The sequence below is a fragment of the Leptonychotes weddellii genome, chromosome 6, assembly GCF_054177405.1.
Source record: "Leptonychotes weddellii isolate Sample4059 chromosome 6, ASM5417740v2, whole genome shotgun sequence".
In the NCBI taxonomy this organism is placed as follows: Eukaryota; Metazoa; Chordata; class Mammalia; order Carnivora; family Phocidae; genus Leptonychotes; species Leptonychotes weddellii.
Window position 1 is genome coordinate 67,561,026 of NC_138374.1, and position 11,838 is coordinate 67,572,863.

Sequence of the window (11,838 nt, forward strand, 5' to 3'; positions counted from 1 at the left end):
ATGTCCTTTTTCTCTTCTGGGAACCAGTCCAAGCCACCACATTGAATTTAATGAGATATATTTTGAGGAAGCTTGTGTTAACATTATATTTACTGACTGTTATTAATACTGTGAATTTAAAAGCTCATCATTAGCCTTCATGCTTATTTTGGACTGCCTTTTAGATTACCGTATTGCATACTGCTTTTTGATTCAAATTTTTGCTAGCTGTAGAGAATTATTTAAGAGGGAGACCCAAAACCAGTGAAATCAAGGTAATCATCTATAGGATTCCATTCCAGTTTTAATAAGGGGGGAAGAATAAGAATTGTTTGAATGAGAGGGCATTATATTGTCTAAGTTCCTAAAGTAAGACCACAAAATAATCAGTGAGAAAAGAGAAAATTTTAGTTGTTATTGCCAGAAGTTCAATCTGAAAGTAAGACCAACCCACCCTGCAGCAGTTAGTGAGGGTTTTATATGATGAAGGCCCCAAGGAGATGCAAGAAATAAGAATGTTCCGCAGTAGGTGAGGCGCATGCTCGATTCAGATGAGGTATCATTTCCCAGAAGTGATAGAAGGTCCTAGAAAATAATGTAAATTCTGTATGTTTCCACTTTAGAAGGAAAAATGGGTATGTTGGCCTTAGGTCTGCAACTCTGTCACCTCAGGTTGCAAAAACAACTCTTGGTCACCTGGAGTTTGCAGAAGACCTTAGTCCTTTGTCATATAATATTTTAGCTTTTGATTAAAATATTAAATACCACATGAAGAAGATTTTTCCTGACTGGAGGAAAAATCAAGGTTATTTTCTTTGAAATGGCATTTAATTTAATTTTATTTTTAAATATTTGTTTATTGAAGTAGTCTCTGAACCCAAGGTGGGGCTCGAACTCATGATCCCTAGATCAAGAGTCACATGCTCCTCCAAATGAGCCAGCCAGGTGCCCCTGAAAAGGCCTTTTAGTGTTCAGGTAGTGGCCCCTGCACTTTGTACCCTTGCAGCTCTTTGCACCGTGAAGCACTGTGCACACGCTCGACTTGAGCCCCGGTGGAATCCTGAAGATCCATTGCTTCAAAACCAGAGTTGTTAGGAGCCAGACAGGACTGAAGTACAGTCGAGTCATGGTAGCCTGGTCCCTTGAATGGCCCAAATGTATGAAGCTGCAAGTTAAAATAACCTGACTCCTCCTCACCACCTTCTCTCACACTTATTCTGTGGGCCATTTCTTGACCACTCTTTGAACGGACCTTGTGTGCTGGCCACTCTCAGATCCATAAAATCCTTTAGTCATTTTGTCCCAGGAAGCGTCCCACTCAGTCATAGTGCAGTGGTCCACTTCCGCTCTTTCTTATCTGAAATCTCCCCTTGCCCTTGGGCTAGAAATGCCTCTCCTGTGAGGGTGGAGGGCCAGGCATATGATCTGCGCTTCTCTTCTGTCTCCCCATAGGATTCTTTTCTTCCTCCTTCTTCCCCTCCTTCCCCTCAGCCTCTGGGGTCCTCAGGGTTGGATTGGACCTGTGCTGAGAGGAAGAAGCGTGGGTGAGGGGGTAGTGATGGTGGAGAAGGTCTTCCTTCCTCCAGGGCACACGTAATTCAGGACTGCACAGCAGAGCTGGGTCTGGTGGCCTATTGTATTCTTTCTCTGATGAGTGGACTTGGCCCGCTGACTGCTTTCAGCGCCTGGACATGCCTCTTTTCCCACCCAGACGCTGTTCATCCCGTGACTTCTGTCCATTCGCCTTGGAATCACCACCTTTTCAGACAGTGTTGTTGGGCAAGATTCCGTAGTCTTGTAGGAGCCCGTATGAGAAGCACATATCTTTTTTTTGTCACTCTGTGCCTTTCACACTTTCTAATACCCAGCTTCAGGAAACAGGTGCCAAGCACTCCGGATGGCTCTCTGGAAGGCTCCTTGCTCACTTGGTGTAAAGGATGCCCTGTCTCTCCTTTTCCATCACAACAGGAGTGGAAGGTGGAGATGCCCAGCACGTGGGGAGCTCTCCAAAGTCTCTCAGTTTTCACTTTCATACCCTTTATATCCTTAGGGTAGAAAGATCTATTGAGTCTCCCCCTTTGCACACACGTAGTCTAGCACCTTGCTTTTGAAACACGGAGGTACCTGGCACTTACTGTCTTTAACCATCAGCTTTAGGAGAAAAGAGAAGCCGAGAACAGGACAAAGTTCCAATTCAATATCTTGTCAGTATCTCTTCCGGTCACTTATTCCTAGAGTAAACATGTTTTAATGTTCTCTCAAATCTATACTCATTGCGAGTCATTTGTCGAAAGGAATGAATGAATTGGAAGTTAAGAACTGTGTTGTGTATATATATATATATTTTTAATAGAATCCCTGTCATTTATTTCCCTGGTCGATGTAGGTGTGTTTGCAAAACTTAGTGATTGTAGAATTTTTCCTTGGGAAATAAAAATAGAAACTGCCTCCATTCAAGCATTCTGCCTTCTCTGGTATCACGTAAAGATCACTTCTGAAGTGTGAGCTAAGAGAGCAAAGTTAGGTTCCAACTGCCCTGGATTCTGGGTTTGCGAATTTAATGACCAGGTAATCATCTTTTAAAATCTCAGTGGTTGTAAACTTGGTAAAACAGCTGTACACTTAAGAAACCGCTGAAGAGGACTTTTTCCTCGATATGAATGCTTTGTCCAGGTTACTATTTAGCAGTAAGAGGTAATTGCCTCTTATCTTAAGCTTAATCTCAGATCCTACACCAGAGAGTAAGGACTGATTGATTTGACTTAACAACCAAAACAACTGGCTCCTACCCTCTTCCTCTAAATAAAAGAAACTAAAAACCAGACAAACATGAAGTAAGTCACCGTTCTTTTTTTGTCAGTGTTTTATTAAGCATACAGAAAGAGATCATGAAAATCCTTGAGAAACTGTTCTTAGAATGTGTTATATGTAAACACTAAGTTAATTTTGTCCCTGCTTATTAGTGGAAAGTTTATTTTGGCCATTAAGTTATCGAGAATGATTGCTGTCTATCTGTTTCTGCTCCAGGGTCCTTGTACTGGGAATCAGCAGAGCTTGGCCCACAGCAGGCTGTGGGATGCAGTTGTGGGCTTTCTTCATGTATTTGCCCACATGCAGATGAAGCTGTCTCAGGTAAATCCTCCATCCTAAATGACAAGTACTATAATCATTGGCAAATTCAACATGCTTACCTTTGTTTGAATATGATCTTTCTTAGATCACTTCTTCCTACATCTTTTACTCTCTACATATTTCTTAAAGATTTTATTTATTTATTTTAGAGAGAGAGAGAGAGCTGGGTGGGGGAGGAGCAGAGGGAGAAGGAGAGAGAGAGATTCGCAAGCAGACTCCGTGCTGAGCACAGACCCTGAGATCACGACCTCAGCGGAAATCAAGAGTCACATGCTTAACCAACTGAGCCACCCAAGCACCCCTTTTACTCTATTTAAAAAAAAAAACAAAACTTTTAATAAAAGAATTTTATGCAAGCTAAGAATAGGTGGGAGCCATTATTCAAATTTGAGAACAAAAGGTATTAAGGAATTGAATATAATGGAGAAATAACAACATTGTAGTCCTCAAACATTGTACATTTTACCATCCTTCGTAGACCCACTTCTTGGTGATTATTCACTGGAGTTTTCCTCCTCCCTGCAGGTAACTGAAAAAGGATTTGTAATCTGCAAATCCCTTGCTAAAGAAAGACAGTTTTCTTACTGAGTCATAAATGAGCTGCTGTTCTCAATAGATGACATTCACTCATCAACAGGATATTTAACTTTGCGAAAGTCAAAGAGAAAAAATATGTAAGGATAAGCACGTAAAGAACAGATTTGCAGAAAAGTGTAAATAAGTCTCTTTGATGCGGTGAACTTTGATGATGGGTCCCGAGATCTGACATACCTGTCAGGGCGTGGGTGTTTGCCAGGTGTCAGGGAGAGGAAAGAGTGCTGGATTTAAGGCCAACCATTGCCCGTCCTGCCCGGTGTTTTCATTCACGTGTCCCGACAGTATGCATGCAGCAGCTTCCTTTCACTTGCACTGCCCCCCGCAATATGCAGGAGCATATTGTCAGAGATAAACAAAGCCAGGCATTGGTTAAAGTGGTGAGGACAGGTTTTCATCAGTAATTAACTATCATAGTAGGGCAAAGAGTCCAGCATGAACGGAGCTCCACTTTGATTTGTACAGAGTGAGTGGGTGTTTATTTAAAGGGAGAACGAGGAACCAGGCAGGGGAGGGCAATAGAGACAGGAAGGGAGAGATACGATTACACCAGCTGTGCCCTCAGGCTGACAGTTCTTGAAGTTCAGCTCCTACCCTCACACAGAGACTGGGAGAGGAGACTGGTCCCCAGGTGTCAGCAGGCACAAACAGGACAATTTTTTTTTTTTTTTTAGCAGCCTTGAGTTTTCCCAGGCAGTCCCTCTAAGGTGGGCTAGGATCATCCTAGGGATGCAACCTTAAGCTGGTAGAAACTATATTAGTATTTTGTTCAAGTCTTTATAGCTCAAGATTGAACCCTAGTTGAAAGAGGACTCAGAAGAGCCTGGCTTGAGTTTTGTCAACATCTAGTTATTGGTGACTTCCACCAAATAAGGAAATAACATGATTCTTTCATCTAATCACTAGTGACATTTTAGTGGGTAAAAGAAACCAACATGAACCAAATTGATACACTTACGAGAGAGTTCTCATTCTGGTGTAGTTCCATTGTTTTATTAACATCTGGTGCTACCTAGCAGTTTTTCAGTTTGTAGACCTAGCCAAGGGAACATTATTTAGAAAGAAAGTCTCATCTTTCCAGCCATAGAGAAATTTAGCCTTGTATGTAGCAAAATCTAAATGAGTAAAATGATACCTTGTGTAATTTTTTTAAAAGAAACAAAGCATAGTTTCAAATAAAAAGAAAATTTGGCGATTCATAATGTCATAATGTGGATGTAAGTACATTCTGTTTCTAGAAGCTGAATCTAAGCACTGATGTTTGGACACAACGTATCTCTGTAGAAGAATTTTTTTCATGATGAAAATTCAAAAGCAAACACAAACAAACAAAAAACCCAAAAAAAGTTAACCAGGGAAATATCAGGGAGTTTAATAAAATGTAAATAACATATTATACATTGTTCATATAGGTGGTACTTGGGTACATTTTTGTTAGATTAAAATAAATTTATGTCATATCACTGTTATGCCTATTTTTCCTGAATAAGTTAATTTTTACAAAACATATAGCATTTTTGTGTAATAAGTTAGGAAGAAGGAAAAACAAGTTCAGTCTTCAAGTAAAAGAAAGGTGTCAGGAACCATGAGAGACTCAGGACTCGGAGAAACAAACTGAGGGTTCTGGAGGGGAGGGGGGAGGGGGATTGGTTAGCCTGGTGATGGGTATTAAGGAGGGCACGTACTGCATGGAGCACTGGGTGTTATACGCAAACAATCATGGATCACTACATCAAAAACTGATGATGTATGGTGACTAAGATAACATAATAAAATAAAATTAAAAAAAAAAAAGAAGTCAGATGTGTGGAGGCACCTGCGTCTTGTGTGGTGCTGGAGAATCTGAGGCTGCTTTCATCCTTCTGTTAGACTTGTTTATTGTCCTCACACATACTTTAATAAAATGAGATAGAATCGGTAGTAAATACTAACTCTGAAGTATATCTCTTTGCAATAGGCTACATACTTACACTTGGCCTTTCTTTTATTCTATAATCCTGGAAAGTATTTACGATTGGTAAAGCACTACTCTTTGTGAGAATAAGTATGCTGTTCCTGCTACATAATCGTCTCATATTCTCTCAAATGCAATATATGCGCTATATATTATATATATTATGTATTATGTGTTCTATGTTAATATAACATATGTTAATATTTTCAGGATTCCAGTCAAATTGAGCTATTAAAAGAATTAATGGATCTTCAGAAGGACATGGTGGTCATGTTGCTGTCCATGTTAGAAGGTAGTTTTCATTTATATTTTCAAGTTCCCCTTATTCTTTTATTTCAAGGATCAATATGTGCCACAAAGAATAAAATATCAACACTGAGATGTGGCAGATACCTTGGATTTATCACTGGCTTTATTACTGTTTTCTCAAAGTTATCTTTTTTAAAAAGAGGTACCTTGCCTATCTCAGTTTACATAGCGGTGGGATGAAACCAGTAGTAATGTATAGCGACACTTTTCATCTCACAGTGATAGCCTAAGAATACACTCTCCAGACACATAGTACATAAAGATTCTATTTGCTTGTTAGTCTGTTTGTGATCAGAGGGGACGACGGGCATTTGGATAAACTCCAACTGCGTAAACCACGGCCTTGAGCTGGCTGCACTGTGACTCCCAAGGGTTATTCACATCCTTCAGGAGAAAGAGAACAGGGGGCACCACCCCGCAGGACGGCTGCTGGTGGCAATCTCGTGCATGTTCCCGCCACGGGCCTCCCTCCTCTCTCATTCTCTCTCTTTTCTCTTTCCGACTTGTCTTTTTCTGCTACTGCATTCCTCTTCCGTGTCAGGCAGGAAGAAGCGTGGTGGTCAAGAGCTTGGGTTCGAATCCCCGCTTTCCCACTTCCTAGCAGTGTGACCCTTGCCCTGGTTCCTTCTTCATTTCCTCCTCCGTGAAATGGAGGTAATGACAGAGGGAATGTGAGAAGTCCGTGAAATCACGTGAATACGACCAAAGCTGCTAAACAATGTTTGCTATTGTTACCTATCCTTTTTTCTTGATTCCCTCCTAATTTTTCTCTGGTTCTCAGTTGGCCGTGCATTGCATAACTGCACTTCGGTTAATGAAGGCAAGAGGCATGCCTTGTACTAGGACTTCAAAGATGCCACATTGGCAGGAGCGCTTAGGTGGCAGCCACTGTATACCCTCTGAGCACAGGACCCTTTACCATGACGTCAAATCAGATTTTCGTCTAGATAATAGTAACAAGCGGAATAAAAGCAGGAGAAGCGGTGACTGCACCTGTGACAATGTAAATTCAGCCGCTATCATGTATCAGCTCCTCATTTAATCCTCATGCCAGGGTTATGAGTTTGATAGTATCATTACCGCTGTTTTGCAAATGAGGAAACCGAGGCACCGAAAGCGGAGGTTGCTCAGCTAGTAGATGGTGGAACCTGGATTCAAACCCAACAGTGTGGCTCCTGAGCCCGCGCTCATAACCATGGTGTTTACTGCGGCACAAGTGGACTCCAGCAGACCTCACCACTTGTCTTTGTTCTGTTTCTGTCTTTATGTTACACTGCACATTCTGTTCAAGGAACAAAAGCGTTCTATGACTCTATAATTTAGGGTACTATCTAATTTTCTCAGGCTTATCAGTGATCTTCCATTTTCGGACAATAAATATTCTGGACCATGAAGAAATGTAGGGAGAGGGCTTTACATTGTAAACCAGAAAGAGCATATAATTTGCTTTCAGAGGATCTGTTTAAAGTCCTGGCACTCACCCTCACTAATCCTGTCCCAACGGGCACATTGATTTAGCCCACTGATTTGCTCAACTTCACTTTCCTCAATAGTAAAATCAGAATTAATAAAAAGTACGGCCTTACAGAGCTATGAACATTAAATCGGGCATTGTCTACGAGTAGTGATTTTTCAACCCTAAAAAGCTGTCCAAATGCTCATTTTTATTATTAATATGAAACTGGACTTCAGTTTCTAGCTTTAGGATATAAATATTTCCCCCATTTTCTCTATCTGAGAACATGTTGCTTCCTTGATCAATTTGAGGAAAAAAAACAACAACAGCTTTTGTTCAAATACCGTTGTACCCGTTAGTCTAACCACTTTGCAAAATACGATTTTGCATGTGTTTATGTAATCACTCCTTTAAGCTAGAGTTTCCAAATCACTCTCCATCTTTTCCTGAGACTTTGTGCAGTGGAAGATAAACAAGGAGGTATCCTTGATTCAGATGTCATGTAAGAGTTATATTGTCATTTTTTTTCTGTAGGCACTGGTTTTATCAAAAATGTTTCCTTTGAACGCATGCAATTCTTTACCACCAGGTAATGTTGTTAATGGAACCATTGGCAAACAGATGGTCGATATGCTCGTGGAATCTTCCAACAACGTGGAGATGATTCTCAAGTTTTTTGACATGTTCTTAAAACTAAAGGATTTGACTTCTTCTGACACATTTAAGGAATATGATCCTGACGGCAAGGGAGTCATTTCCAAGAGGGACTTCCATAAAGCGATGGAGAGCCATAAGCACTACACGCAGTCAGAAACCGAGTTTCTTCTGTCCTGTGCAGAGACTGATGAAAACGAGACCCTCGACTATGAAGAGTTTGTCAAACGGTTCCACGAGCCCGCGAAGGACATCGGCTTCAACGTTGCCGTTCTCCTGACCAACCTGTCTGAACACATGCCCAACGACACTCGACTGCAGACGTTCCTGGAGTTGGCAGAGAGCGTGCTGAATTACTTCCAGCCCTTTCTGGGCCGCATCGAGATCATGGGAAGTGCCAAACGCATCGAACGGGTTTATTTCGAAATCAGTGAGTCCAGCCGCACCCAGTGGGAGAAACCCCAGGTCAAGGAGTCCAAACGGCAGTTCATCTTTGACGTGGTCAACGAAGGGGGAGAAAAGGAGAAGATGGAGCTTTTCGTCAACTTCTGCGAGGACACCATATTTGAAATGCAACTGGCGGCGCAGATCTCTGAGTCGGATCTGAATGAGAGGTCGGCAAATAAGGACGAAAGTGAGAAGGAGAAGCCCGAAGAGCAGGGGCCCAGAATGGGTTTCTTTTCCATTCTGACGGTCAAGTCGGCCCTGCTGGCTCTCAGGTACAATATCTTGACCCTCATGCGAATGCTCAGCCTGAAGAGCCTGAAGAAACAGATGAAGAAGGTGAAGAAGATGACTGTGAAGGATATGGTCACAGCCGCCTTTTCATCCTATTGGAGTATGTTCGCGAGCCTCCTGCACTTCGTGGCCAGCGTTTCCAGAGGCTTTTTCCGCATCATTTGCAGCCTGCTGCTGGGGGGCAGCCTGGTAGAAGGAGCGAAGAAGATCAGAGTGGCAGAGCTCTTAGCCAACATGCCGGACCCCACTCAGGATGAGGTGAGGGGGGACGGCGAAGAAGGGGACAGGAAACCCATGGAAGCCACCCTGCCCTCGGAAGATCTGACAGACCTGAAGGAACTGACAGAGGAAAGCGACCTTCTTTCAGACATATTTGGCTTGGATCTGAAGAGAGAAGGAGGACAGTACAAACTCATTCCCCATAATCCAAACGCCGGCCTCAGTGACCTCATGAGCAACCCGGTCCCCATCCCCGACGTGCAAGAAAAATTCCAGGTAATGGACTCTAAGTCACCGTAGCCCTCTGGGCTTCAGGTGGGTGTGAAAAATGAACTTTACCCCCATGCTCAGGCTGGTGCCAGAGTGATGTTAAATCCGTGACTTGAGTTTCCAAAGGGAAATGGTAGGCAATGCCGGCCTTGTTAAGATTCTTTACAAATTACTGAAGTATCTTAAACTGTTAAGGTATAAGCTCAAGTCCCCACCCTAACGACAACAGTCAGCTGAGCAATCATCCTAGCCACACATATTTTATGAGTCTTTACCATGTGCCTAACGCCACTGGGTATCATAATGCATTCAGGGAAACAGAAGATGTGACCACTGCTTTCAAATTGCCTTAAAGAGTTTGTTAGAAAGATCTAACTAACACGAAAAAACTGGGAAATTAGTAAGTGCTCAGTAAGTATAGACACTAGACGGTAGAGGTCACAAACATTGAGAAACTGGAGACGTCACTACGGTTTGGAGTAGTTCGGTGAAACCTAAAGGAGTGAGTAACGTTTGAGGACGTGGATGAGGTCAAGAAGGTCCTTCTGAAGTATGAAAAGAAAGTGAGAAGGAGCCTAGCAGGTCTGTACTTACTGCTGGCGTGGGCGGGACGAGCAGAGTGAAGGCCAGTGTGGCAAGAGGGTATCATCTGTAGGTTGTGGTTTGCCTCGTGGTCACAGGGTTCCCTCAACTCACTCAAAGGTGATGTGTAATCCCTGCTTTTCTTTCTTCTCCCCCTTGGCTCATTCAAGGAACAGAAGGCAAAAGAGGAAGAAAAGGAGGAAAAAGAAGAAAACAAATCTGAACCCGAAAAGGCCGAGTATGTGTCGTTTCTGTATACTTCCCTTTGTTTCACTAAGTCTGCGTTACTTCCTCTCCCTCCCTCCTGAGCACATGATGGACAGTCTGGTGCTACAGGACGAAATCCGCCATCCTAGAGGAGAGGCTCTGGCAACCCCTCGGGCTGCCATGCCATCCCTTCCTCCTTGTTCCATGAGGATTCTGTTTGTGTACGACTCCCGTGATTCCGTATCATGCTGTCCACAAGGGCACTGACTGCTTCAGTTCTGGGCCTAAAACCATGCGGACACTCTTGTCCTCGTCAGCCAGGGAGGAGACAAACGTTCTGAACGCCACTGTGTAGAATTCTTGCACTGACGTCCCATGCATAAAAATGGCCTGGCGAATTTGTTAAAAACAAAGATCCATCCCCGGGTCCCACCGCAGAGATCCCTGATTCAGCAGGTCTGGTGCGGGACCCAGAAATCTTCGGTTTCCCCCTACATTCCCAGTGCTACAGAGCAATAAGAAATAAAGAGCTGAATGTGAAACAATAAAAATGGATCACTTCCTCATAACACTGGCTTTCTGTCAATCACTGAAACCTACATCTTTCCCCCAGTTTAGATAGCTTCATGTGCACATTTTTAAAAAATCAGTGAAGTCAAATCTGAAGTGCCTGTAAGAGCCACTGTGCTCCCTTAGCACTTATATTTTTCTCTTCATTGCTATTTTCTTTGGCTATTCTTTACAGTCGGCACTATTTATAGATCCTTCTCGGTTGTAAAAATGGCCACATTAATGACTGTTTTAGTGAAATGAAACAGCATGACAGTCATTTCAGGGACAGTTCTTTCGTGTTAAAAAAATGTTAGAGCTCAGGGCGCCTGGGTGGCTCAGTTGGTTAAGTGACTGCCTTCGGCTCAGGTCATGATCCTGGAGTCCCGGGATCGAGTCCCACATCGGGCTCCCTGCTCGGCAGGGAGCCTGCTTCTCCCTCTGACCCTTCCCCCTCTCATGTGCTCTCTCTCATTCTCTCTCTCTCAAATAAATAAATAAAATCTTAAAAAAAAAAAAAAAGTTAGAGCTCATACAGGTTAAGTATGGGTTGTGTATATGTGGCATAAATAGGCTTTCATGAAGGATTTTGGTATTTTATACCCAGAAGGGTTGTAGGTGTCAAATTTCAGTGCTTCTGATTCCATAATTGTCTGCAAAATGAATATCTTGACGTGCTTTATCCATGTGAAACAACCAAATGCATACGCCTCTGATTTTAAGTCCTAATGGCTGGTCGGTGTGAAAACTGAACCTTAAAATAATAATTTAAAAATAAGGTTGTTTGGAAAGTCACAGCAAAAAAAGAAAAAAAAAGTGTCTTCTTTGATATCCTCTTTTTACTTGTTTTTATTGCACAACTGGAAGACAATGTGCTCCATATAGCTCTAAAAACACTTCAGGCCTGTAAAATGTCCTTTATTTTATTTTATTTTTTTCCTTTATTATTTTCTATTTATTTATTTATTTTATTTTATTATGTTATGTTAGTCACCATACAATACATCATTGGTTTTTGATGTGGTGATCCACGATCCATTGTTTTCGTATAACACCCAGTGCTCCATGCAGTATGTGCCCTCCTTAATACCCATCACCGGGCTAACCAATCCCCCCTCCCCCCTCCCCTCTAAAACCCTGTTTGTTTCTCAGAGTCCATGGTCTCTCATGGTTCATCTCTCCCTCCAATTCCCAC

At 42.4% G+C, this 11,838-nt stretch overlaps 1 protein-coding gene across 1 annotated transcript in view; it reads left to right on the forward strand.

The window, feature by feature from the left end:
- Positions 1-11,838, forward strand: part of RYR2 (ryanodine receptor 2) — a 652,366-nt gene that overhangs the window by 604,044 nt on the left and 36,484 nt on the right. The window contains exons 89-92 of the mRNA XM_081824340.1: positions 3,007-3,111; positions 5,870-5,951; positions 8,014-9,311; positions 10,058-10,125. Coding sequence (XP_081680466.1) covers positions 3,007-3,111; positions 5,870-5,951; positions 8,014-9,311; positions 10,058-10,125 — 1,553 coding nt within the window. The remainder of the gene's footprint in view (positions 1-3,006; positions 3,112-5,869; positions 5,952-8,013; positions 9,312-10,057; positions 10,126-11,838) is intronic.